General features: G+C 47.0%; 8 protein-coding genes and 1 non-coding gene across 9 annotated transcripts; 2 read left to right on the top strand and 7 right to left on the bottom strand.

The window, feature by feature from the left end:
• Window positions 1–197: 197 nt before the first annotated feature.
• Window positions 198–4,136, bottom strand: EDB93DRAFT_1160106 (Lon protease C-terminal proteolytic domain-containing protein). The gene is made up of 8 exons (XM_041450019.1): window positions 3,161–4,136; window positions 2,474–3,111; window positions 1,958–2,424; window positions 1,861–1,907; window positions 1,565–1,803; window positions 1,103–1,516; window positions 783–1,050; window positions 198–728 (listed from the first exon to the last, which is right to left on the bottom strand). Exons 1-8 carry the CDS (start codon window positions 4,047–4,049, stop codon window positions 469–471), a joined length of 3,222 nt encoding a protein of 1,073 aa, XP_041305405.1. The 5' UTR covers window positions 4,050–4,136; the 3' UTR covers window positions 198–468.
• Window positions 4,137–4,264: 128 nt separating this feature from the next.
• Window positions 4,265–5,566, top strand: EDB93DRAFT_1229947 (PrpF protein; the record flags this gene model as incomplete). Its single annotated transcript, XM_041451272.1, has 1 exon — window positions 4,265–5,566. Exon 1 carries the CDS (start codon window positions 4,376–4,378, stop codon window positions 5,564–5,566), a length of 1,191 nt encoding a protein of 396 aa, XP_041305404.1. The 5' UTR covers window positions 4,265–4,375.
• Window positions 5,567–5,731: 165 nt separating this feature from the next.
• EDB93DRAFT_t83 lies at window positions 5,732–5,804 on the bottom strand. Its single transcript has one exon. It is a non-coding gene; the product is annotated as a tRNA-Val (tRNA).
• Window positions 5,805–5,902: 98 nt separating this feature from the next.
• Window positions 5,903–8,142, bottom strand: EDB93DRAFT_1252609 (DNA polymerase subunit Cdc27-domain-containing protein; the record flags this gene model as incomplete). Its single annotated transcript, XM_041453306.1, has 11 exons — window positions 5,903–6,159; window positions 6,215–6,379; window positions 6,434–6,682; window positions 6,730–6,961; window positions 7,016–7,230; window positions 7,292–7,412; window positions 7,462–7,560; window positions 7,610–7,677; window positions 7,735–7,922; window positions 7,973–8,028; window positions 8,083–8,142. The coding sequence occupies 11 exons, from the start codon at window positions 8,140–8,142 to the stop codon at window positions 5,903–5,905; spliced, it is 1,710 nt and encodes a 569-aa protein (XP_041305403.1).
• A 1,837-nt stretch (window positions 8,143–9,979) lies between these two features.
• Window positions 9,980–11,968, bottom strand: EDB93DRAFT_1252608 (major facilitator superfamily domain-containing protein; the record flags this gene model as incomplete). Its single annotated transcript, XM_041453305.1, has 8 exons — window positions 9,980–10,337; window positions 10,393–10,611; window positions 10,668–10,817; window positions 10,867–11,017; window positions 11,073–11,438; window positions 11,491–11,598; window positions 11,652–11,682; window positions 11,735–11,968. The coding sequence occupies 8 exons, from the start codon at window positions 11,966–11,968 to the stop codon at window positions 9,980–9,982; spliced, it is 1,617 nt and encodes a 538-aa protein (XP_041305402.1).
• A 592-nt stretch (window positions 11,969–12,560) lies between these two features.
• On the bottom strand, window positions 12,561–15,255 carry EDB93DRAFT_1160086 (uncharacterized protein). The gene is made up of 9 exons (XM_041450018.1): window positions 14,972–15,255; window positions 14,883–14,900; window positions 14,699–14,831; window positions 14,552–14,648; window positions 14,405–14,501; window positions 13,534–14,354; window positions 13,282–13,486; window positions 12,980–13,231; window positions 12,561–12,917 (listed from the first exon to the last, which is right to left on the bottom strand). The coding sequence occupies exons 1-8, from the start codon at window positions 15,137–15,139 to the stop codon at window positions 12,995–12,997; spliced, it is 1,776 nt and encodes a 591-aa protein (XP_041305401.1). The 5' UTR covers window positions 15,140–15,255; the 3' UTR covers window positions 12,561–12,917; window positions 12,980–12,994.
• A 65-nt stretch (window positions 15,256–15,320) lies between these two features.
• Window positions 15,321–17,854, bottom strand: EDB93DRAFT_1160080 (uncharacterized protein). Its single transcript, XM_041450017.1, has 11 exons — window positions 17,703–17,854; window positions 17,543–17,642; window positions 17,377–17,489; window positions 17,186–17,326; window positions 16,921–17,136; window positions 16,738–16,871; window positions 16,262–16,683; window positions 15,951–16,210; window positions 15,851–15,900; window positions 15,693–15,798; window positions 15,321–15,641 (listed from the first exon to the last, which is right to left on the bottom strand). The coding sequence occupies exons 1-11, from the start codon at window positions 17,757–17,759 to the stop codon at window positions 15,624–15,626; spliced, it is 1,617 nt and encodes a 538-aa protein (XP_041305400.1). The 5' UTR covers window positions 17,760–17,854; the 3' UTR covers window positions 15,321–15,623.
• A 2,360-nt stretch (window positions 17,855–20,214) lies between these two features.
• On the top strand, window positions 20,215–21,503 carry EDB93DRAFT_1241794 (uncharacterized protein; the record flags this gene model as incomplete). The annotated part of the gene is made up of 8 exons (XM_041451924.1): window positions 20,215–20,296; window positions 20,359–20,477; window positions 20,528–20,689; window positions 20,759–20,834; window positions 20,886–21,020; window positions 21,074–21,255; window positions 21,313–21,376; window positions 21,451–21,503. The coding sequence occupies 8 exons, from the start codon at window positions 20,215–20,217 to the stop codon at window positions 21,501–21,503; spliced, it is 873 nt and encodes a 290-aa protein (XP_041305399.1).
• A 585-nt stretch (window positions 21,504–22,088) lies between these two features.
• EDB93DRAFT_1160036 (cytochrome P450) lies at window positions 22,089–24,522 on the bottom strand. The gene is made up of 11 exons (XM_041450016.1): window positions 24,200–24,522; window positions 24,050–24,139; window positions 23,684–24,002; window positions 23,487–23,626; window positions 23,324–23,439; window positions 23,158–23,272; window positions 23,094–23,107; window positions 22,774–23,042; window positions 22,590–22,715; window positions 22,394–22,537; window positions 22,089–22,338 (listed from the first exon to the last, which is right to left on the bottom strand). Exons 1-11 carry the CDS (start codon window positions 24,288–24,290, stop codon window positions 22,278–22,280), a joined length of 1,485 nt encoding a protein of 494 aa, XP_041305398.1. The 5' UTR covers window positions 24,291–24,522; the 3' UTR covers window positions 22,089–22,277.
• Between the last annotated feature and the right edge of the window lie 532 nt (window positions 24,523–25,054).

The raw sequence follows: 25,054 nt of genomic DNA, 5'->3' as shown, positions 1-25,054 counted from the left end.
ATCATCACTACTATGGAGAAAAGATATGGGAACGCACAGTTTACAGTTCTTCTCCTACGGCGGCGCACATGACACATCACATGAACAGACAAATGGACGTTCTTTCGGAGTTCTATGAGAAAGCGGACATTAACGAGCAGAAGACAAGGTGTGCAGCATGCTTCAATCAACCAGTGATGGTGGGTCAATGTCAGAAGTGTGGGATGAAGTTCTGATGAACGCATGTTCGGTTCTGCAAAAGTCGGTCAAGTGCAACGCAAAACAAGCGCACACAACCAACCAAAAACCGTGCCATGAGCTCATGAGTTGGGTTTATTGTGTAAAATACAGCCATTGCAGGATACCGTGCGGTTAAGTGAAAGTAAATCTAGTTATGCAAGTGCGCAATCAGATAGAAAAGCGATCAATCGGCCACTCGTCGATCGATCGAACGAAATAGAATAAGTAACGATGCAGCAGAGGATCAAACTATAACGATAACGTATCCTTCCACCGTTCAACAATATCTTGACCTCGGAACACTTCATACAGGACTTCCCGTACGTCTTCGACATATACGAAGCGGATTCCTGTCTTAACACTCTCCGGGACGTTCTCTTCGATATCAGCGCGGTTCGCTGCGGGGGCTAGAATCGTCTTTATACCTGCGCGATGAGCAGCCAGGATCTTCTCCTTGAGACCGCCGACAGGAAGCACTTGGCCGACGAGCGATATCTCCCCAGTCATGGCTGATAAATGAGAAATGTGAGTCGCTGGAAATAAAACTTAGCAATACAACGTACCGATGTCTGGGTGGATCTTCGTCTTGGTGAAGAGAGACACAAAGGCTGATAAGATAGCAGTCCCAGCACTGGGACCTTCTTTTCCGATACTCCCCTCAGGCATGTGGACGTGGATATCACGGTCCGTGAGGAATTGTTCCTCGGGAGTCTTGGTGATACCAAGTTCGTATGCGTGTGCCTTGACCCAACTAAGCCCAATCTGCGCACTCTCGCGAATAACTTCGCCGAGTTTACCAGTCAACTGCAACCCACCCTTACCAGGCATGCTCTGTAAAGGACAATGAGCATAATTTGCATATTAACGTAAAGAATGGACAGACAGTGGCCTCGACGGGCATAACAGCGCCCGACCCGTTGCCCAAGTATCCTAGACCAGTGCTGACACCTGGAGGTGGAGGAGACACGTACATCCTGTCTTTGTGATAGACAGGTGGACCAACGTAGTCTTTCAAGTTCTCCGGCGTAATGCGGACGTGGATATCATCAGGAATCTGTAATGGCTTGCGTTCCTGTGTTGTCACAGTTTTGCGGTCGCTAGATTCATTGCCTGTACTCTCTTCCGACGTGACCTCATTGGGCTGGTTGGCAAGTGGTTCTTGAGACTCCACAGTCTTGTTCTGAGGATCGGCAGGACTCGATGGGGTAGATGCACTGGTAGATGCAGCTGAGACTGGCTCAGGGAAGACAGTTTCGCCAAGGTCGAGGATGAGTTTCAGTGCAGCCTTCCGGTAGATCTACAGCACCCATGAGTTATGCACGTAGTACACTGGCGCAGTCCTTACCTTATCAATATGCTTCTTCAAATTCCGCACACCGCTTTCTCGGCAGTAATACTTGATGAGCACATCGACGGTGGAGGGCTCGAGTACAATGTCAGTGTCCTTCAAACCTGACGCTTCCTTTGCCTGCGGTCCAAGGTACTTTTCGGCAATAACACATTTCTCTTCGGAGACATAACCGCTAACCTCAAGGACCTCCATACGGTCGAGGAGAGGTGCTGGAATCGTGTCGAGGTTGTTAGCTGAAAGATGTGTTAGCACAAGTACGAGCAACACGGAATATCCTCCGGATGACCCACCTGTGCAGACGAACAGAACGCGTGACAAATCGACAGGAACATCCATGCTTAGAAAGATGAATATAAGTTGTGAAGTGAAATGATGAAAAACACTCACTAGTGATCCAAGAATCCGTTGTTTTGTTCAGGGTCCAACATCTCAAGCAGCGCGCTAGCAGGATCCCCATTGATGCCTCGCCCGATCTTATCCACTTCATCAATCAAGACCAACGGATTCTCAGTTCCTACCCTCTTTAACGCCTGGATGATCTTTCCAGGAAGGGCACCGACATATGTCCTCCGGTGGCCCTTGATCTCTGCTACATCCGTCAAACCACCAACCGAGAAGCGGAAAAATTGTCTGTTAAGCGCGCGGGCAATTGATTTGCCGATAGATGTCTTGCCAACGCCTGGAGGCCCAACAAGGCAAATAATTTTGCCTTGGACGGTTCCCCGAAGCTTACCAACAGCAAGAAACTCCAGTATGCGGTCTTTGACGTCTTTGAGGCCATAATGGTCTTCATCAAGAACTTTCTGGGCGTGTGTAATGGAGTAGTTCTCAGGTGTGTGCTGGCCCCATGGTATCTGTAATGCGGGTGTCAGTACAAAAAATGAATGTTAGCAAAATGCGTACCTGAGTAAGCCATTCAAGGTAATTTCGTGTCACATTCGCCTCTGAAGCAGCAGGTTCCAGTCCCATCAATTTGTTGAGCTCCTCGTCAAAAACCTTCCGGACGCCCTCTGGCATCTTTAATGAGGCGGCACGCTCCTTGAATTTTTCAATGAGCTTGTCCTTTCCATCTGATTCCATACCGAGTTCCTTTTTGATCCCTTTGAGCTGCTCCATCAGGTAGTACTCGCGTTGACGCTTCGCAATCTTGCTATCCACGTCACGTGAGAGTTTACTCTGGAGCTGAGCATTAATAAGCTCTTTCTTGAGAACAAGGAGGGCCTTGCGGAGACGGTCATCGACGACGAGACTCTCGAGCACGTCTTGAAGTTCTCCGACCTCACCAGAGGATACAGCAGCCGCAAAATCTGCGAGCTTGTCCGGCTCGTCAAAGACATTGGACGCAACCTGGTTGATAGAGAAATTGGTGATTTGGTCGCGGAAGAGAGGGTTGAGCTGGGCAATATCCTTGAAGACGGAAACAATTTCAGACATAAAGGCACGAATGTACTGGTCGTCTTTGTTGTATGGTTGTGTTACGAGGTTGTCTACCTGAACAATGGAGATGGCATGATTGTGTAGGAATGAGGTCTGAACAGGACCTGAAAAGAACACTGAATTATTTGATGCCATGAGTTGTAATAAACATACCTTGTGGTATCTTGGCGACATCACCTTCAGTGGGCGTGGGAGGAGGGGTAACCGTTTGCGTCTCTTCCTGCACTTGAGCGGTACTAGTATTTTCACCAGCCTTGATTAGTTCCGTTATCTTGATTCTACGATGTGGATACAAAACAGCGGTGAGACCCTCTTCCTTGTCATCACCAGTACCATTGTTCGCAGCAAACACGCTGGTAATCTGAGCAAAGACACCAACTGGATGAACCGAATTAATATCCGTAATGACGTCGCTATCCGTATGCTCGTCCTTTAGTAAGAAAGCGCCAAGATAAGGTTGACCTCGCTTCATCATCTCCTTGATAGCGGCAACGACAGCTGGATTACGAACAACGACAGCCTTGTAAAATCCCGGAAAGAGAGGACGTCGTGCGATGGGGAGAGCAAGAACCTGGGGATAGACCTCCGGTACAGATTGTTTAGCTATTGAGCTGGGAGTAGGTGTCGGCTGTGGAGAAGGTGGTGGTGGTGAATCGGAACCGTCGTTACTATCTCCGCCGGAGGAAGAAGACGGTGGAGTTGATGACTGGGAAGATGAGCCTGCCGGACTTTCGTCATCTGCACCGTCAAGCTTAGCAGAATTGCTACTCGATTCTGCCGCGTCATTCTCGGGTTCGGATGGTGCTGGAGGGGTGGGTTTATTATTGCCTGGCCAGCGGGGAGAGGATATAAGAGGAGATGAACGAGCAGGAGTAACGAGAGATGTCGAAAAATGTCTTGAGCTAGCTAACCTAGCAGCTATTTGAGTACCCAATCCCTGTGACGATCGTAGAACAGTCGTGTGCAATGCTCGGGTGAAATTTGAGCGTAATTGTTTAGCGCAAGACGTGCTATTTGCCCTAAGGCTACCTGCAAAAACCATTGGGAGACCAGTTCCTTCTCACTAATTAAAGTGAACCCAGCCGCTCCTACGGAAGAAAAATGAGTGTGCGTGTGCGGGTTAGTTGTTATACATTGAAATTCGTCAGATCAAACCTTTCTAGACGAATTAGTCAGCATAAAGTAATCACGTGGTCATGTAAATCAATATAGACTCGGATTTAGTCAAGATTTAGTCAAGATTTAGTCACCTAAACCTTTAAATATCTGATCTTTACTACAGAGCCCTCTTCCACCAACGTGGGAGTCGGGGACTTAGTGGTGACTTGTCAAGTCTAGTATCAAATATTAGTACCACGTCTTGTGGACATGCTGCCCTCCACCGCCGTTCGCATTGCCAAGTCGCATCATCTGCACAGGACATTCACCACTCTTAACCCCATCCCAGCCACCTTCCTTCGTGGAGGAACATCGAAAGGCGTATTCTTGAACAAGGCTCATCTTCCAGAAGACCAATCGCAATGGGGCCCCATCTTCCTCGGTATTATGGGCTCCCCGGATACAGCCAATGGTCTCCAGATTAATGGCATGGGAGGTGGTATATCGAGCCTGTCCAAGATATGCGTCGTTGGCTCAGCCTCTGCGGAACAGCGGGCGCAAGGCATCGATGCCGAGTACACTTTTGTTCAAGTGGGCATCCGTGATACCACCATCGATCTCTCTGGAAACTGTGGAAACCTTTCTAGTATGATTGGTGTATTCGCTATGGACGAAGGATTATGTTCCCGGTCTCCTTCTACTCTATCCGGGACCACCACTACCATTCGAGTTCATAATACGAATACAAATAAAACAATTGATACCACATTTTCTGTATCCTTTTCTGGCGATATCCTACATCCAAAACTAGACCTACCCCAAACCACAATGGCAGGGGTCCCGGGAAAGGCTTCACAAATAACCCTCGAATTTATTTCTCCAGCAGGTGCGCGAACCGGCAAACTACTTCCGACAGGGAAGCCACTCGACTTCGTGAACACACATGACCAAGAAATCCCAGTCTCACTCGTTGACGCAACGAATCCCACAGTGTTTGTAACATATGCGGACTTGTGTCATGTTCTTCGCCCTCCGTCCCTCGTTGATTTCTCAGCGTCTAATTCGCGGGAAATGATGGAAGCCATCAGACGGGCCGGTGCAATTAAGATGGGCCTTGATCCTAACATGCAAGCCCAGCCAAAAATTGCAGTGCTGTCACCATCATGTGACCAAGATCATGACATTGGTATTCATGCATTCTCGATGGGCGTCCTGCATAAAGCCGTACCCATGACAGTCGGTCTGTGCCTTGGTGTTGCCGCAAAAGTTGAGGGTACGCTGGCTTGGGATTTGACCGAGTCAATGCGTCTCGGGAAGGTAAAGCAGGGCGAGTTCATTAGAATCAAACATCCAAGCGGCATCGTAGAGGTGGGAGCAGATTTTGGATCAGATGGTGAGGTCTTGAAAGCGAAGGTAGTCAGAACGGGAAGGAGAATCATGAAGGGAGCCGTCTGGTGGTAGATATTGATAAGGGAACTTACGGTTTATGTTTATTCATACTTATGCTCACACCGCCCGCACCATATCGCTATCAGCAAGGAAATTATTCGATTTCGGTAGTATAGATATCTTGCTATTTAAGGACCACAGCGCACTGGAGAATCGTACCAAGCAACTGCAAAAAAGTGGTTCAGCTGAGGATCGAACTCAGAACCTTCTGTGTGTGAGACAGAAATCATAACCATTAGACCACTGAACCGCTGTTGCGTCTGTCGACCTTGACAACATGATCCAAGAAGTACTTGTATCTCAGCTGAATAACGTCTACAATGCCTGCTCCCTAGTGTAATTTAACCGCTATTTCTTCGACTTGTCGGGTCCAAAGAAATTTAAAAGACCAGCAGGTTTCGGTGCCTTCCCAGCCTTAGTTTTAGTCCCGCGTAAGGAGCTCGTCTCCTTGATCTTTGAATTAGCCTGTACCGGCTTATTCCCAGCCTCATCCTTCAACTTTGATTCTGCCTTTTTCTTGCCTTTCAACTTTTTCGCATCATCAGGCGCAGCTTCTACAGCTTCATCTTCAACGACAGATTCATACGAAGAGTATTCTTCCGTGTCTGGAAAAACCTAATGAGAAATAATGCATTTATCACTTTGGAATGATCAACATACGAGTGTAACCTTTGGCATCAGTGGTGGTGCGATTTTTAACGACACGACGTTTCTTCAAACCGTTGCGCCCGACGGGAACCACTTTCCTAGATTTCCTCTTTTTCGCTTCCTCGGGCACAGCTTCCTCTTCGCTGACGGATTCATACGAAGAATAATCTTCCGTTTCTGGGAAACTATCATAAGAATAGCATATTTATCACTTAAGAATCGTGAGCGTACGCATGTAGCCTTTGGCATCGGTGGTGGTGCGACTTTTTAAAACGCGACGCTTCTTCAAACCGTTGCGCCCGACGGGGACTACTTTCTTAGTTTTCCTCTTCTTAGGTTGCGGCTTGACGTCCTCTTCCTCTTCCTCGCCGAGGCTAGATATTAGAGCGTCAAGGTCAGTCTGGTCGACCTCGTCTCCAGTATCGTCTACCTCATCATCGGTGCGACGAGAGGACAAGCGGGATGCTCTGACAACTTGATCTACTGGCTGATTAGTATAGCATCAGGGATGGTCTGTGACAACGCACCATCATCAATATCCATCATTGCCGCAAGGCTCCTCTCAGAGTCTGAAGTCGATCGGGTGATATTTTTGCGTGACTTGCTCGGCACTTCCTCATTCTCATCATCTGACAACACAACACCCCTTTTCACCCTTGCATTACTCGTTGCGGAAGACATCACCTTCCGGTCTTTTGGCATTAGTTTGTGTTCGACATCTGAGTCTGATGGATTAGGTGATTTGCGCTTAGTAGCTCGCTGGAGTCAAATGACGATCAATTATAGACCCTAGAAATAATATTACTGACGTACCTTTGGTTCGACTGCAAGTGTCTTCTTCATCGATTGTAGACCCGCATCACTACTACCCGACGGTTTATCAGCCAGTTTTGCAGAAGACGACGAAGTTTTAGTATCCTGTTTGAATTGAAGCTTGGCCTTGTCCTTGACGCGTGCCCCTGATGTAGTGTCCTGCTCCTTATTCTTACCCTTACTCCAATCTAGTTTACCACTCGGCTTGATTTGTTCTTTCGTCGCAGCAAGTGGTTTTGCATGCTCCTTGTCCCTTTGACACTTCGTTCCGCTTACCCTTGTCCATCGTCTGCTCAGATTTTTGTGGTAAGATATGTGGCTGGGGGATAACTGGTTTCCTCGCATCTAACGTTGTCTTTGATGATGATGCCGCAGAAACATTTTTGGGATTCCTGATCTATGTCATTGTGAGTCTGTAAAGAGAAACTAAAATATTCGATAAAAACCTTCACGTGTTCACCGATTATCTTCCCATTGAGCGCAGGATTGCCCTTTATGTCGGCATTCCGGACGCTGACAGTCGGATGGCAAATCAAACCAGCATCCTGCACAGACATGAGCGTGTTTGGTCCTGCCCTTGCATGAAGCACCTACGCGTAAAACTGAGGGCGACAAGCTGTATACATAGACGGAATGTATACGGGTGAATTGAGCTTTCGCATCTGTGGCAAACCCCTCTCGTCAGCGTCAAGGCGCGTAGAAGAGCAAACGACACGGACCTCGCAGATTATCGCAGTCCACTAAAACTATCTTAGAACACGTTACAGATTGGTGTGTACTATGAGTGGCGTCCATTGCATCGACCTGGCTTCCATTGCTGTGCGGCGGAGCGATTTCACCAGAGACCATGTACGTTGCAAATGATGTGCCGGTGTTTGCAGTGTCCGCTAGATACGCGGCAAGCTCACTATGCAGATGTAGCACTCCATTCAATACGAAGTTATCGGGGTGGCTTACTTCTTGGCGTCATTGACGTGAATGCCGAGCTCGCGACTCAAAGACCGGAATGTGACCTGGAAAATATAATCACGTCGACGTTCAACATTCTGGGTACACGTCCCTCGTACCACATTTTTTTGAATGAACAGTTCTTTAGTGAGGAAGTCCTTGGCTCGCGTGGATGTCATGGAAGACGTGAAGCTATCGGAGTCGTGAGAATAATTGACACGGACGCGTTGACAGAACTCAAAAGTTGTTGAATATCTAACTTGAAGTAATGGTAAGGACCACCTCACTTGTCGACATGGCCCTAGTCTAATAAATGACAATAGCCTCAAACTTAAAAGGTTTCGACGGTGTATGTCGGCCGCCCGTAGTATCGATATCCTCACAACCAAACAACAAATAAATCCTATCATCATCTATCCATTGTCTTATTCACCAGCAAAACCCAATTCCCGTCGACGTGAACTTTGATTTCGTCTCGTGCTTTATGCTTCAAAGAGCGAATATGTCCAGGGCCCAAATGCTTCCATGGTAATGGCATTGTTGCCGCCGCTTGGTCGATGTCGAAGAAAATCTTCGTGGAGATGAAGAAATTTGGATCATTAATCACCGAGGAAACGCATAGCAGTCTATGGTTAGGGTCTGAGGTGTACACCGACTGGGCTTGCGTCTGCGTCTCCGGCTGTGAGCTATACTCATTCTCCAAGTCCACCGACTGGAAAGGCAACAGGAAACATGCCAGCAATTGTGGCATCTGACATATCCTCAATCGAATACAACTTCAAATCAATATTATCGGCGAAAAACGAGCAACCTGTCGTTTCCGAGAAAACAAAAACTGGTGGGAATGAAATTTGGACCTTGCATGCTACTGCTGACGGCGCTCTAAAGTCGAAATCATTTTTACTCAAGCTTGAAGATTCACGCTGAATGTTGTTGAGTGCTGCCAGTCCCAAATTTGCAGGTGCCACGTCTTCGAAGGCCTCGAAGTCCAACGGCAAGAGTCGCGCCACAAAGCGATATGCATCCTATAACCCCTGAGCTTCACATCGAATGCATACACGAGCAACTCCACGACCATCATCCAGAATTGTTAGGTAAATGACGTTCTGTTTAGGACAATGACAACGACCCACAGGTGTGCGACGAAGATTATCTCTGCCCTAGAATGTAAACCCAGGGTTCTTCGGCAAGAGATAGGAATACCGATTTATGCTTTATTTCGTGGTTCATTCTCTTGACAAGGCGATCAACTATTTGGATGAGTGAGGAGGTAGGAAAAGTTGCGGGACATCAGCGCAAATTTCCAATTGGACCGGCACGAGGCCTACAGTTTATAGGGGAGAAATGGCTGGAGGATGAGAATAAAATGTGGTTTACGATGGGCCGAGTTTCGAGGTAAGCGATGTTATCGTTGACCTATAAGCTCGATGCTCATTGGGAGAGAGTTGCTGACCCCGAGCTGAAGGCTAAGTTCAAACGGATGTCCACTCTTGCCAGTAATCGCCATGTGTTCCGGTCAATGTTTCTGACGTGGAATCCAAAGCACGTTCGATTACGAGCTCCTGCATCACAACGTGCACATACCATCACACATCGCAATTTATCCCGAAGAAATTGCCAGGCAGGGCTCGTCCCCAGGGCCAACATGTAATAAGCAAGATCAGACAAGCGTTCAACTTGCCGCCGCAAGCAGTCGATCTTCATCCCCGATGCGTGAATCAGCGACTAAAATCGAGCCACCCCGTTTGCAGGTCGCGATTCAACGCGGGGTAGATTGTGGGTTTGTCGTGGGCGGCGATGATATATTGAAAGAGTTCGGAATAGCCAACATAAGCCGCTGCCCAATGCTGATTACCAGGTCCACCTGTTCTGCGACCAATGAGCAGTAAGAAACGTCAAGTTCCTATTTGTGATGTTATACAAGTAAACTATGAGTGAACTGGCCCCAGGCCTCAGAGAGTAGTGGTGCGTAATCGAAATCAAAGTCTGGAAAAGTCATCCAAAGAAATATACACTTTAGTTTACTTCGATCGCGGCGTTTACATTCGTATCGTTGGGCTTTTCGCTGCAGGTCGTCGTCTTGTGTGATATAGAATTCGTGGGGTCGTCATACTTTGGTTGGGGTTTGTGGTCCGTACTGCGGTCGTAAAAGATTGCTATCAAAATGAATTGGAGAGCGACAATTCCAAGGAGGAACCAAAACGACGCAGCTCTTCCGGCGTACTCGTAGGAACCCCCATGAGTGGCCTCCACGGATGTCTCTATCGAGGTTATAGCAGCGAGGCCGATTGCGGATCCAAATTGAAGAGCGCCGTTGAACATGGCACCAACTGTGCCTGACATGGATGAAGGCGCTGCTTGGAAAATGGCAATGCTGTGAAGCAAGTAAATCGTGTTCGGAAGATTGCTATTACATATTTGAAACTTACTTCGTATGTGAAAAAGCCACCATGACTCCGGCGCTGCCGAGTACAAATGCTGGGAACACATACGGCCAATAGTTTTCGGGCTTTCCCCCGCCAAGCGCTAGCAATAGGGTGGCGACTATGCACAACGATAGACCGATAAGAATAATCCACTTCGGGCTGTAGATGCGAGAAAGTGATCCCGTGCAGCTCGCAGCGGATGCTACGATACCAAGTGGCAACCTAGAGAGTAAAGAATCTTGATGGTTGGCGATATGAAGTGACAACGAACACCTTACATGTGGACGGCTGTCGACATCACGGACCAATGGAACACATCTTGCCACATGATGCTAAAAATAAACATAACCCCACTCCACCATAAAGATGGCAAAAGTGCAGTGGCGAACAGAACAGAGAAGTTGTTGTAGAACCATGTCCGTGGTGGTCTGGTACAGGATAAGCCAATGATTAACCCCAGAATTTCCGTTGACATACATGGCAGCTTGGTCCACAGGTAAAAGTGTTTCCCAGTAGAAAAACCCAACTACCATCCCAATCGAAACGATTAGGAAGATCAATACTACCGGGGATTTCCAACCATCAGTGGAACCGGATGTCACGGCGAAAATGAATAAGATGAAGGCAACTATCAAACCTCATGAGCGACACAAAGATAGTAATTATGCTGAAAAAATTCGTACCAGTCAAGATGCTTACGCCAACTAAATCAAGATGTTTCCACTTCGCCGCTTTGGGCTTATGAATGCCTGTAGTCTTCCCGATATGTGCTGGTATCATGAAGATACAAACCAGAGCCACCGGAAAAGCCGCGCATGCAACAGACCAAAAAACCCAATGGTAAGACGCCCATTGAACGAACATTGCACCGATCACAAGACCGCTCACTATGTAAAGAACCATGAGGGTCGGCTTACGATATGCAAGATGCTCACCGTTGGCCACCGCACCGCATCCTGCGAAGAACCCTACTGCCCGAGCTTGTTCGAGAGGGTCTGGGAATACCTTGACCAGGAGCTTTAGGGCAGAGGGAATAGTCATTGCAGAAGCTAAGAAGCGACCTTCGTCAGTCAAAAACAATACATCAGCGAGAATGATCACCTATTCCAGCCATTGCTCTGAGAATAAGGAAAGGGACTGTGGCGTTAACAAACCCTGCGCACAGCGAGAGAATGCCAAGACTTGATGTTCCTCCGATGAATATAATTTCTGCGTGCCATTCAGCATGTATCTCAAGCATGAACAGCGATGAAAGCACTAACTTGAGTTGTATACATCACTGAGACGGCCACTCTGAAACAATACGTTGAAGTGTAAGTCAGGATTTCACGGGATGAACACGCACGATAAGCAGGAATGATGAAAAAGTTAATCGGAATCCGCTAAATACCCAAGTGGATTGAATTTCAGTCATACCCGTGGACGCCTCAAGTGCAGGGACCGCAGATAAGAGAGCCGAGATATTCACGATATCTATGAATTGAGTAAGACTAAACATAACTAACAAGACAAGCTTGCGGGTAAGAGAAAGTCTTTTGGGTTCATCATTATCCAGGAAAAGGGGCAAAGGTGTTGACATCGTCCTGGAAACCTGAAGACAACAAAGAACCGTTGCAGACTGTATCACAGTATTATAACCAGACAGTTCAGGAACGCACTAGCTAGTAGATGGTTAGTAATGATCAACCAATCAAGCCAGAACTTGAACCCTGAGACATGATGCAAGGTTCTCTACGTCAGGGGCGAATGAGTGGATGATCATTTACTAATCGAACCTAGCCTGTAGGCTCGAAGTTCAAAACGTGGGTCGAACGAGGCGCTATGCCATAGATGATCACGAATAATGAGGATGATTGTGTCTACACCCGTAGCCTGGTATCGTGCCGGGATGCAAAAGCTTTGCACAACACGAAAGTCTGAATATGAGCCGCAGTTGGAGCTGGACATCATTTGGGAGGACAGCCTGTGGATGAACCATTTCGCCAGAGCGAGTACTATTAGTAGATCTGTAACTTGTACTAACACTGCGCTTCCGAGGCACGATGCGTGATGCGCCGTGATGCACGAAGGAATTGTGACGTACTGTATAGTCCGATGGTGGTATAAGCCAGCCTGGATATCTATCGCCGCAGTACTTCAAGTTGCCGCATATAGTAATGCCGCACCAAATAAAATACTTATCCAGAATTTTATGTAAATTACATAATTGATTGTACTATATTTTGTAAAAATACAACACCAAACGACTTGGACCGGTGTAAGCCCGCAAACCGTGCAGTAATGATATCGATGCAAGAACAGATCGTGCCGATGACTGGGAACGTGAGTTCAAGTTCAACGAATTCGAAGCACACATACGACGCAGCAATTTACATAACTTTCCCCCTCGTGTATCAATGACCTACTGCTAAGTACGTATGACATTAGCCTGTTCAAGAATCCCTCCGTCACTCACCAAATAGGTGCGTCGTAGCACTACAAGCTTCCGAAAACACACTTGATTGGCTGACTATGCTACAGAAAATACGCTGATCAGAAATGCACCAGTACTACATAAGGATCAATTACAAAAATACTAATTATAACGAACCATTCATGACCGCAACTACGATCGCCTCCATAATGACTCCGTCGGTTCAGACGTGCAAAAAGCAAGCGTGGTCTTCACCCAGTCCTCACGCTTCTGTCTGCAAGAAGCAAGATGACCAAGTTGCACAGGCGTGGGATGATGGGCGTGGAGAACAAACATGTAATCTGACATGTCGCTCTGTTGGACCATCGAAAAGGCATTTTCTCCGCTTCTGATAAATGCGGAGATATCAACGCAATTGTCTGGAGTAACCTGCCAAATGATTATTTCGACAGTTTGCAAGTACGTGCAGTAATACTCACGAAAATAGGCGGAGCTAGTGGAATAATAAAATCCTTCCCATCCCGCTTGGTCTGCAGTGAAAGGTCCCCAGTTGTGGGCCACGAGCATTGAGAATTCATCGTAAGTTTCTCAAATGGAGTAGGTTGATCATCTTCTGGTGGATTGGGCAAAAGACTGGGAAGATGATAGCAAGCAAACGACACACAGACACTTTGCTCCAAATCTCTGTGAACCGCTGAATACGTGAATAAAGGCGAGAAAAGGACACATACGTTGGTGACGACTTGCGCTTAGCCCACCGAGCAATTTGGAGATAGAGTGTATGATCAAGATTGAAAGTAACGTTGATCGTCCCGCGAGGTGAAAGTCCTTGCCGAAACATCATCACAGCCATCTCCCCTCCAAATCTCGCACAAGTGACTTGCGGACAGGTATGATCTACTGGAGGTAACAATATTTCGTCTCCTTGGCTTTTTACACCCACATCTGATGATATCGCAGGTGGCTGCCTTGGAGCTGGAGAATCTATATCTTGTTCTGGCGACGGTGTTGTGAGCTCGGGGGCGACATTTCCTGGCGTACCCAACACTGTTTCTAAACCTTGAGGCACGTTTCCTGTTTGTGGGTCGTTCATGACAACATCAGCTACCACGGATGGAATTTCTTGTTTGACTTCTTTGGCAACTGTTGGCGCTGAAACCTCGGTGGAAGGCAAGGCACTCGTCAGATCAGCGCCATTCGCAGGGGCTGCAGGTTCGGTTGCTGTCGTCAGCTCAGTAAATGCCGGTTGTGGAGGTATCCTCCCTGGCATCCGAGATGGCCGTATCTTCTCTGCAGGCGGCTCCGTCACATCATTTGAAAACTTAAGCGCGCCGGGTGGAGCAGGACTTGAAGGCTTTGAATCAGAAGCAGCCGCAGGTTGATGTTGTGACTTGAACCATTCGATGTCACGGTGTTTGAGGTGCTCAGATAGTGAAGATGTCACAGCTTGGCGCTTTGGCTGAGGTTTTGGAAGGGCTCTCGGGGTGGAGGTACTGGTTGGGAGATCCGGACGAGTATCTGGTGTAGACGAGGTCGAAATCTGCGCTGTAGTCTATGAATTTATATATGAGATCATGAATAAACAGCGCGTGTACATCTTACAGGCGATTGAACTGATTCCACTTGGGCGATACTAGGAAACATTAGTTGCGTGCTTGGAGTCGCATCTCGGGTGGTTGTGATCATTGAGGTAGCGTCCCTAAACGAGAGCATCGTGGTGATGTTTAGACCTAACAAATGCCTACTTACTTGTATTCTTGAGCTGCAGTATCGCCTTCAGCCCGGACAGGATATACGAAATTATTTGAAAGCTGAGAAGAACTTTGGATCAAGTCATGGAGTCGGACTACATAACACGATCGACACAGCCGTACACTTGGCAAGATTACCACGTACGTTGCAGGTCCTCCTCTGTGAAAAACCGTAAGAAAGGAATTACGGCGCGAATTAAGGCCTGGTATATATCCATCACAGCAAATGCTGACTGTTCTGTTTGGAGAAACCTTTTCGTGAAGGTCTGATGGGCAATCTGTCGAGTACAGGATGAGATAATAGAGCAGGGAGCGGCGTATGTACACACCTCGAGGAGCAAAACGATCTGATGTTAAGAATCAAAGGTAGGTATTGAGTTTCATTTCTGTCAAGCTGAACCAGGATTGCAATACTTACATTACGTAGGGCGTCAGGATAGTACGCTTTCTCGGAGCCCAACCAGTTCTTCAGCTTTTTGGCAGTGTTTATGTACTCGCTGATGTCGTGTGATGCGAGCCTGTTTGCAAAGACCGGGAAGATCTTCGCGTTGGCGACAACAGCGGCGGTGTGTGGGCGAGTACTCATTATGAAGTCGTTCAAGTTGGACGCCGATGCGTCTGTGAAATATTTAAAGGCTTAGACGGCCCACCAACCTTGTGGTGGTATTATTGATTATCATACCAAAGGAGTTCAAGTTGTGGGTGTCACAAATTTGTGCTTGTAAGTTTTTGAAACGCCACATTTGCTAAGTCGCAACAAAGGCAAACACAAACGTTAACGTTGTGCAGCGCCGACGGTCGAAATCCAACAAAATTGGCATCTGAACATCTGATCTCATTGCACTACCAGTCTGTATAGTCCTCTCCAGCCAAGGAACTCGGATAGCGGTAAGCGAGACATTTCTTGATACTCCCTATCGATGACAGGTTGTACTACTTATTAATTAGTGACCCAAGTCTGTAGGCTTTTCTAGCGTGTACCCTCTATCCGCAAGTCACGGTATATTCCTGGATAAACTCCAATATATGTATTGTATGTTTTTTGCATGTTCACGACGTATCGTCGGCAATCATAGCCATTCTACAGTCTAAAAATGAAATCAGCATTGACACAGGTGAGACAAAGCGACAGAGCTTACGGCGGGAGGCTTAGAAGAGATATCATAAGTGACACGATTGATCCCCTTCACTTCGTTTGTGATGCGGGACGATATCCGACGCAAGATTTCGGGAGGGAACGCATACCTGAAATATAAAGTTAGCATTGAACAAGACCAAAATAAAAGATAAAGCCCACCAATCTGCAGTCATGAAGTCTTCCGACGTCACCGCCCTCAGAGCAATTACCTGTAAAATACGGTGAGGCAGCGCACACGAGAGAATACTGTCCTTCCAACCTGTTCGTATGTGCGCTTGTCACCCATCACGCCGACAGCCTTCACAGGAAGTAAGATAGCCATGGCCTGACTAATTTGATTGTAGAGATTCGCCTTGCGAATCTCCTCGATGTAGATATGATCTGCTTGTTGCAGTATCTTCACTTGTTCGCGCGTGACAGGACCCAAAATACGAATAGCCAGACCAGGACCTGGGAAAGGATGACGTTGAACTAGAGGTGCTGGTATCGACAAGAGTCTCCCAAGTGCACGGACTTCATCTACATAAAACAGTGAGTGCAACCGGCAATATAGGATTCCATTAATAAAACCTTTGAAAAGCTCGCGCAGAGGTTCGATCAACTTCAATTTCATGTCCTTCAGAAGCCCACCGACGTTGTGGTGGGTCTTGATAGTCGCGCTAGGGCCCTTAAAGCTGATACTCTCGATAACATCTGGATATAGGGTTCCTTGCAATAGCCATTCGATCTTCCCCTTTTCCTTCGCCCCGTTTTCTTCGTTTTCGGCCGCTTCCTCGATCTTCGCTGCTTCTGTCTCGAAGACGTTGATGAAAGTATTCCCGATAATCTTTCTTTTCTGCTCCGGATCCTCGACACCATCAAGTCGGGAGAGAAAGAGGTCAGAAGCATCTACTACGGTCAGGTTGACTCCCAGATCTTTGTTCAACATGTCATTGACTTGTTGTGCTTCGTTCAGACGAAGCACGCCGTTGTCCACCATGATGGCGTGGAACCTGGTACGTGAGTAAGACATGAATTATGAAAAAAAAAAAAACATGACGACACACCTGTCGCCAATTGCCTCGTGCATTAACTTGGCTGCAACAGTGCTGTCAACGCCTCCGCTGACCGCGCCAATCACACGACCTTTCGGACCACATATTTCGCGGATGCGGACGATTTCCTTGCCAATGAATTCTTCCTGTAATCGCAGTGAGTATGACAACAACGTAACATAGCAATCGCTTCACCATTGTCCAATTCGCTCTACATTGGCATATATTCAACACAAATCGACCAATGAGTTGCCTTCCTTGCGGGGAATGTGTTACCTCTGGATGGAATTGAATGCCATATAACGGCTTGGAGTTATGTGCAATGGCGGCATAGGGAGCAGTGCTCGTCCGTCCAATTACATGGAAGTCAGAAGGCATAACAGATAGTTGATCTCCATGTGACATCCAGACCTTTTCGAAGATCAATTTGGCATACGATAGATAAAACGAAAACACGGACCTGCATCTGATCACCGAGTCCTTCGAACAAGGCATCGACAGAGTTTCCAGATTCGCCGAACCTGCTAATCTGAACCTCTGCAAGTCCGTATTCGCGATGATCGCATTTTGCTACATGCCCCTTGTGATTCCAGCAGATCTCCTGCATCTCCCGTGAGTTAGTGTCCATCGAGATGTTCGAGAAAACCAGACCTGGAGGCCATAGCAAATGCCAAGGATAGGGACACCTAAAGAGTATATACCGGGGTCTGCATGAGGTGCATCGTCGTCGTATACAGAGTATGGAGATCCAGAGAGGATGATCCCTGAAATTTGTGTCAGAAACGAGTTTCTCGCTTTATTACATGAGCGAACGAACCTTTAGGCTTGAATTTAAGATCTGCTAGCTTTGATGTACACGGCATAAGCTCTGCGTATACATTCAACTCGCGGCATCTCCTTGTTATGAGGTGACTGTACTAAACCGGCCATCATTGTCAATACACAAGGTGGTTTGAGTTAGAGCAAGGATCCCGAACCTGCGAACCGAAGTCAAGAATAAGGATGGTATCGAACTGATCATGTATTTCGGCCATGTTTTGTGATTGAAGACTGGAAGCGATCAAGCGATCTTTTGCTTTGGATGATTTGAAAATTAAGATATTCCGTATTTGGTAATTTTATATACCACTATTAGCGCTCCGTCTTGTCCTTCATCGGCTTACCGACGTGAGGGTACGTTTCATTATTCTGACTCTGGATGCTACATAGACACCGATATTATCATGATTGACTGAAGAGCTCCAGACCGCTATTATAATAGGGCAGAAGACGGTGTCAACGTGGGCTCACCATCGAGGCAGCGAGTCGCAGCGTTTACAGCGGTACGGATAACATCGGTGTGGGCGTCAAACCTAAACGCCAATATGATTTCAAGTTTACGAAGAATGTCCCCGACAAGCAGCGCAATAATTATCTCGACAAAGATCCTGCCAGGGTCAGGATTCTTAAACGTCAGTCTCTCGTATACATATCTTCGGGAACTAGAATAATCAGTCTCGCAAGCGTTCATCGTGTCCAGGCATTTCCATTTCTTGCGCAGAAACCGCCTGTTATTGTGCTTTAGCTGGAAGGGGAGGCTAGCAGACTCTCTTCCAGCCGCAATCATCCAATGTCATTCGGCTCGTGCAGATTGACACTGCCCTCTTTGCATTCGAGCCGGTCTTGAAGGCTCTGCAGAAGACGCAAGCCATTTCGCTGTCAGAGTAGCTCTTGTTCTGGAAGGACGGGAACATCATCCGTAGCGCTGCGGTAACTGCCGCTCAGGTTCCCTGTCCACTTGCTATGAATCCGCCTATGATTTGAAACAGCTTCAGGGCTTTCATCTAGTGTCGTCTTTGATAAGTCGCAGGCAGCATCGTTATTGGCACGACTTACGCAGAGGTTTTATCTCATTCAAGGCCATCCAGGTAGCGTTCATCAGCCACCCATTCATATCCATCTTGTTGACATCCCAAATGGACTGCAAAATCAGTCATTCATGCGCTGCTCGCGAAGGCCATCTACGGTCACACCGAGCAGAAGATACTTGTAATCTGTTATACGAAACATGTCCTAGATCAATTCTTGGAAGATCTCATGAAGATTGGGATGTTGAACATCAGCATGGTCCGCCTCGGCGGCAGAGCAATGCACAGGTCGCCCATCTTGGCATTGCGGGCCAGAGGGAAAAGCGTTTTATGCGATCCAAAGCTGATTGGATTATTATCGATAATTTGAAGCAGTCGATGTCACTGCAAACTGCCATGGACAGCTTCATAGCTTCGAATATTGGCAAGTAATACGCGAGTCGATCTTGGATTTCAGTATATCTCGCTGAAGTTCACTGCTCACAGGAAATTGTGTCCCAAAGTCAACAACTCCAAGCTGACTGTTGAAAAGGGTGATGGGTTTGAGCTCAAAATATCACTATTCGAGCGCCTGGTTCTCAAGGGCTTTCCTCACGATACTCTGATCGCCTACCATCATATGCGTCTAGACATCCCGGCGTTTATAAGGAGACTTACGTACCCTGACCTCAAGGATGCTCCCAAGATGCAGGGCTGTAACAATATTCTTCGTCTGGGTTGAAATAGAATGCATCTGAAGTAGGAAGATCGCACGCTACCTCGTCCAGCAAAGCTACGGGACGGAGAAGCGAGTCCTTGCGCCATATCTCGGGCAGCTCTCGAGGTTTCGAGATGTTCTAAAGAGGGACAGTGACCCTGTGCTCAATGACCTCGATTCGCACGATCTCATCCGCGGCGGACTTATGCCTGTTAGGGGTTCGTGAAGATATGCCTTCTAATTATATTCAGGTTCGTCATGCAAATAGCTTCTATGTTTTACCAATGATCTGATTCTTATCATGTATATATAACGAACCTGTGATATACAGCAATTGACGTTGCAGTAACCATCTTGGTGGACCATCCTTGCGGTAGATGATCCGTGAGACGCCCAACCTTTGGTGCGGCACATTGGTCACGGTAGTGCCACATGCGTATTTATACGAGTGGTGCATCACAAATCCTCAGTATGCATCCTGTGTGCTCGGGATTCATGTAAACGTTGCGTCTCGGATGCTCGTCGTACGTACCTTTGACATGTCCGCCAGTTCCAACCATTCAACAACATGTTCAAGTTGCTCAAGCTTTGGTGTGCGAGATCTCGAGCACTCGCACTGCTAGACTTCGATATGACGAATCACAACCATCATCAGGCCGATGTTAATGGAGTCTGAGAGACCGTGAGAAGTGGAATTATCCCTATCAAGCAGTGTTTGGGGGTTTGACGAAACAAATACCATGTTGGCTTAGCCACTCGGAAGCCGAACGCTTTCTATACTATAGGTGAACGCTGTGCACTTCATGCGGCACAATGCACGATAACTACTTATGAGTCGATAACGTGATTCTTATCGTATATATATAATGATACGTAGATGCGGCAGCCAGTAGCAGAGCTACTCACTTACCCCATCATAACACCTCCTAAGCATAATCATCTTCCATGACCACTTTCGAGTCATCAACAGGCATGCCACTGGATGCCGCTACCTTGATGTCAACAATTCTGGAAGGCATTTTATATGGTGAGTATCGCAATTGGTTGCTCCATGCATCCTGTGGCTATAGAGCGCTGAAAGGCTTGCAGGCTTTTCACTCCTTATGTTTATTGGTACCATGTGGATATTCACCTACAAACGTCGCATGCGGGACACCAATTGGCCTACCATTGCGGTTGCCACCCTGCTGTTCCTACTGAGTACTGCGGTTAGCCTCCCGCCGCTTGCAGACAACGTCATTTGCTGAATAATCAAAAGCACATGGTTGTAGGTATTATTTATGTTGAAAATGGGCTGGTGAGTTATCGCGACACGTTTCCGGGCGGTCCAGTGGCATACTTTGCGGACCTTCTCCAAGGATTGTTTGTGGTGAAGAATGCGATACTCGTCTTGCAAACTCTCCTCGGCGACGGAGTAGTGGTAAGTTTATTTTTTATCTGCCAGTTTGACACCCTTGTGGCTCATAGGAATCCTCATGATGAAAAAAAGATATATCGATGTTACGTTGTTTGGCAATCTGTCCGGATTATTATCCTACCATGCATAATGTGGTGCGGTGTTGCAGGTTAGGTTGCAATCACAGCCAGGAAGTCGTGCGTTCTAATTTCTCTTAAAGTTTTTGGTGTCTGTATGGTCTACAGCATGTCCCAACCGCAGGTTAACGATTCCACGAATTTTTTCCTGGACGCGACCACACAATGGATCACGACATTCATTTCCTTCACAATCGCAACTAATTTGTTGAGTTCAGGTAAGCACACTTTTGCGCACTGTTGAGGCCTCATACTAACTTGAATATATTAGGGTTATTGGCATATCGCGTCTGGACTATCGAACGCAGAGTCTCTACATCTCGCACCACGAAAAACAAGATACCCATATTGCGCGTGTTTGTGGATGCCGCTGTTTTGTACTCTGCGGCGGTGTGCTCTTCGCTCATCTCTTTTGTATGCTCGAGCAGTGGGATGTATGTTATGGCAGACCTGGTGATTCAGTCATCAATACCTGTTTGAAAAACTAACGAGCTTCGATGAACTACATAGGTCATCCCAATCATTCCGATTGCCTTCTATATGGTGTTTATTCGCATCGCGATGAGTCAGAACAGTCAGGCTTACACCCCAAATGTTCATGGTGGGACGGCTGAGGCAGAAAGACGAAATTCGCATTATCCTGTGCAGCCTTTGCACACCATCAGATTACACAGGAAGAGCAGCAATATTTCCTTACCTGATAGCCCAAAGATGTAAGGACAGATGCGCACGACGTATCAAACACTTTGGCAACGCCCTGTTTCTTTCATTTCCTTTTCATACACTCTTTACTGTTTCACATTTTTACACTTATCTCGTATCTTTTACCATTTAATAGCCCTCATCGTATATAAAAACCCGCATATGTATAGTGTATCGACCATATCTCTCAAACTCCCACCATCAAGTCTTCATTTCCCTTCGAGCTCGGCATTCGAGTGACGCACGTTGTACTATCTCCATTTTACAAAGTATGCTCAGCTGGATGAAGCCCATAGTCGTATCCATCCTGCTCAGTATACTTCTGTGGAGCTACTCTCACACTTTGAGGAAGCCGTCACGCAAACATTTGGTTACTACCAACGCATAGTACCTCGTCTGCTTTTATAATCCTCCGCGTAAGATTTCGCCTGCTGATCGTGAATGTCATATTCCTCAGTGACTCTGATGCAGAATTGAAATCTCAACGGAATATGACATCCACTGGACCACTGCTGTAGAACCTCGTAGTACCCACTGAAACGATTACTTCTGCAACCAACAGAAGTGACAAGCTTCGAATCCCGTTGTCTACCACAGCCAATAGAACATAAATGATTTTTCGATTGTCTTAAGTACATTGTACACAGGTTTCGAACGTCAACTAGACCTCTCGGTGGTCCCTGATGTACATGACTTGCTTACACGAAAAAACATACAGCCCAATCAAGCAGTATTAAATACACAGATCCCAGCTCTCATCCTCAAAAAGAGGTTCAATATAGAATAGCATTGCCACTACGTGGTATGAGACGACACTTGAATGGCAATGGAAGGCTGTCAGGTCGTTATTAGTGAAATGTAATAACAAGTGCATGAAACGGCTGCGAACCTCACAAAACTTGATGTATATTCCATGACAACCTCTTCTTCATTGCCATCGTCTCCCAACGGCGGTCTAATTTCGAAAGTAGCCAGAAATTGGACGACGAATAGGAAGATCTGTGCATTGGCAAGGCTCAATCCAGGGCATATCCTTGACGACTGCTTAGCAAATGCAAGATAAGAATGATGCGTCGTTTGCCTACCTCTTTCCAAATCCAAACGTGAAATCTCGGGGATCCTTCGCGCTGCTTTCATGCCCCAGAGGCAGATGACGCTCGGGTAGAAATTTATGAGGATCTGGGTATATGTTTGCGTCGTGAGTCATTGCCCTAAAACAAACATTATGTTCAACAATGACTTCCTCTCAGAGCCTAGTGGCTGACCTACCAAATGTTGAACATCACCCAGGTATCTTGGGGAATACGGTAGCCCTTGTATGAGTCGGTTTGAACGGGCGATCTTGGAATCATAGGTGTCACGGGATTAAAGCGATGAACTTCCCTTATTACCGCATCGATGTACGGCAACGCAGTCATGTCAGACAGCAGGGGTTGCCTGGTAGACTCAGTGACGCTCGTAATCTCTCGGTAAGCCCTTTGTTGGACATCTTGGTGCGCCATCATCAATATCAAGAAGTCCATAAATACCGCGTATGTCTGTAAAAAGGTTCGCACTGTTTCAAATGTCAGACAGCACAAACAACTTACAGTCTCTATTGCAGCTAGCGGTAGTATAAGAGAATGACTCGTCCTTTATGATAAATTTACACACCCGTATAGATGCTCGATGCTGCAGAAACGAGCTCTTCCTCCTTATATTTTGACGCGCCTGTAATGATGTCGCTGAGTGCGTCAGGCACCATTCCCCGCGTCTCAGTACCGTTAAGCTTTGTGTCATGTTCATTATAAGTAGCATATAACACAGCAGATAAACGTACGACGGAACTGCGTGCCTCTTGGAAAGGTCGCGCAGTATACTCGATGAACTTTGTCCTAGCATCCCTGGCCCATCCTTTGAAAGCCATTCCAGGGAACCAGTCTGGTAAATACAATACTGAAAAGTTCGATAAGACCGTGTGTCATCGGAAAAACATGCTTTACCTAGAGGAATAGTATCAGCAAGCCAGCGTCCAGGCCGCAAAGCCTGTTGGGTGTGAACAGAGATTTCGTCCCCTAATTTGAGTGCAACATCGTCCACTTTTGTCCCATACGTGAATCGAGTGATAAAAGACCCAAGATACCTTGACATCAACGGAAAGACGTCACAAATTGACTGCGATGTTAGATAGAATTCGCACCTTCGAATATGCTGCTTGAATAACTCCGGAGATTGTGCCATCTGCAACATTAAGTTGGTAGTCTCTTCCTCAAGGACTGGGCCCCAAGACTTTTGCGCTCTTGGATTAAAAGCACCTTGAAGGAGTGTTCGGGCCTTTTTCTGCCTCTCATTATGATCCATGAATGCGATATTGTCTTTCCGTCCGGTGAGAGCCACCATTGACCGAGTTGGACGGCGTGCATAAAGCGTGGACTTGGTTTCCAACAGGTCCGTGGCCGCACTAGCTTCGTTGACGATGAGGATGTCCCGACCAAAGGCATAGAGGTAAATCAAGGGCCCTAAAAATAATGAGCTCGCGATGCATCAGTCGAGGAAGAGATCATACCAAATGTTTTGGACCAGATAACAAACTCTTTCCATGGATGAACCCAAGGCAATATCTCCTCGTTTCCAAACCAAAACTTTCTTGGTGGACCTGTATCACCGGCGTCACTTTATGCGTTTGGAGAATCAGCACAGCACATTCAACAAATACCTGGGGGAAGAGGTAACCGTCGGGATCTTGCAACGGCCCAACTCGCCAAAGCCAGGGCACAAAAACATGAACAGATGCCTAAAGCGAACATCTTCAAGAATCTTCGGACATACTAGAACCTGAATGGACCCGCATTCTCAATTTTATGCTCAACTTCTCGGCGTTAGCCCTCAGGCTGTGAGACTGACACGGCCGCGTTGATTCTGTTTATTGTTCTGATTTGAGAGCAGTACGGATATTATATATGTCCAATGGGCTAAAGCTGCGGATTTGATGATGTGGCTGAGCGTTGATGCTGAGAGTCTGAGACTGATCAGTTAGCATATTGGTAATTACGTGTCTAGGCTAGACTCCTAGTACTCGTCGAACTCGTGGTCTTCACTCACACCATTCTCTGCTATTTTTTACAACGCTATAAGTGTCCGTGAACCTGCCTATATCTCTTTCCTGCTGCCGTTACCGTTGGTCGATTTCTTTTTTGGAACCGTCCTAGCGCCGCGGCTCGCGAATCGCGATTGATGCTCCCTCGTTGCCTCTCGGGTGTGATTCTACTGCATCCTGGAAAGCCTGAGCTTCCTCGTTACACGCTATCTAACTATACTTAGTATACGTATACTAGTACTAGTACTATCAGTACATGTGGCATGTCCTATCATTGGTAGTCACATCATAATCCCAATCCATCCTCATCTCGCCCCTGCAGCAAATCAAAACATTGTCAAGGAGATCCCCGCCCAAGCTCTGTGTTGTTGTTCTAAAATTCCCACCCTGTGGGGAGCCGATCTATCTCGAGTCCTCGACAAGCACACTGGATTTCAACCTGAAACAGCTTCTCCATGGGTTCTTCCGCTCCTT

This window comes from Suillus bovinus (assembly GCF_016758785.1).
Source record: "Suillus bovinus strain UH-Sbo-P2 chromosome Unknown EDB93scaffold_48, whole genome shotgun sequence".
Lineage (NCBI taxonomy): Eukaryota > Fungi > Basidiomycota > Agaricomycetes > Boletales > Suillaceae > Suillus > Suillus bovinus.
This window is presented reverse-complemented; position numbering and strand designations above follow the sequence as displayed.

What these genes read in the sequence shown, in the direction of transcription:
- EDB93DRAFT_1160106 (XM_041450019.1), bottom strand. Translation starts at nt 4,049, where the DNA reads ATGGTTTTTGCAGGTAGCCTTAGGGCAAATAGCACGTCTTGCGCTAAA. An exon ending in ACCTTGAATGGCTTACTCAG is followed by an intron (nt 2,425 to 2,473) that starts GTACGCATTTTG and finishes CCCGCATTACAG; the next exon opens with ATACCATGGGGCCAGCACAC. An exon ending in CGTTCTGTTCGTCTGCACAG is followed by an intron (nt 1,804 to 1,860) that starts GTGGGTCATCCG and finishes CACATCTTTCAG; the next exon opens with CTAACAACCTCGACACGATT.
- EDB93DRAFT_1160086 (XM_041450018.1), bottom strand. Translation starts at nt 15,139, where the DNA reads ATGAGTACTCGCCCACACACCGCCGCTGTTGTCGCCAACGCGAAGATC. An exon ending in ACTGCAGCTCAAGAATACAA is followed by an intron (nt 14,502 to 14,551) that starts GTAAGTAGGCAT and finishes GCTCTCGTTTAG; the next exon opens with GGACGCTACCTCAATGATCA. An exon ending in CACTAGCTCCGCCTATTTTC is followed by an intron (nt 13,232 to 13,281) that starts GTGAGTATTACT and finishes ATCATTTGGCAG; the next exon opens with GTTACTCCAGACAATTGCGT.
- EDB93DRAFT_1160080 (XM_041450017.1), bottom strand. Translation starts at nt 17,759, where the DNA reads ATGGCCGAAATACATGATCAGTTCGATACCATCCTTATTCTTGACTTC. An exon ending in TCTTAAATTCAAGCCTAAAG is followed by an intron (nt 17,490 to 17,542) that starts GTTCGTTCGCTC and finishes CACAAATTTCAG; the next exon opens with GGATCATCCTCTCTGGATCT. An exon ending in GACTCGGTGATCAGATGCAG is followed by an intron (nt 17,137 to 17,185) that starts GTCCGTGTTTTC and finishes ATCTTCGAAAAG; the next exon opens with GTCTGGATGTCACATGGAGA.
- EDB93DRAFT_1160036 (XM_041450016.1), bottom strand. Translation starts at nt 24,290, where the DNA reads ATGTTCGCTTTAGGCATCTGTTCATGTTTTTGTGCCCTGGCTTTGGCG. An exon ending in TGCTGATACTATTCCTCTAG is followed by an intron (nt 23,440 to 23,486) that starts GTAAAGCATGTT and finishes CGAACTTTTCAG; the next exon opens with TATTGTATTTACCAGACTGG. An exon ending in TGGGTGATGTTCAACATTTG is followed by an intron (nt 22,716 to 22,773) that starts GTAGGTCAGCCA and finishes TGTTTGTTTTAG; the next exon opens with GGCAATGACTCACGACGCAA.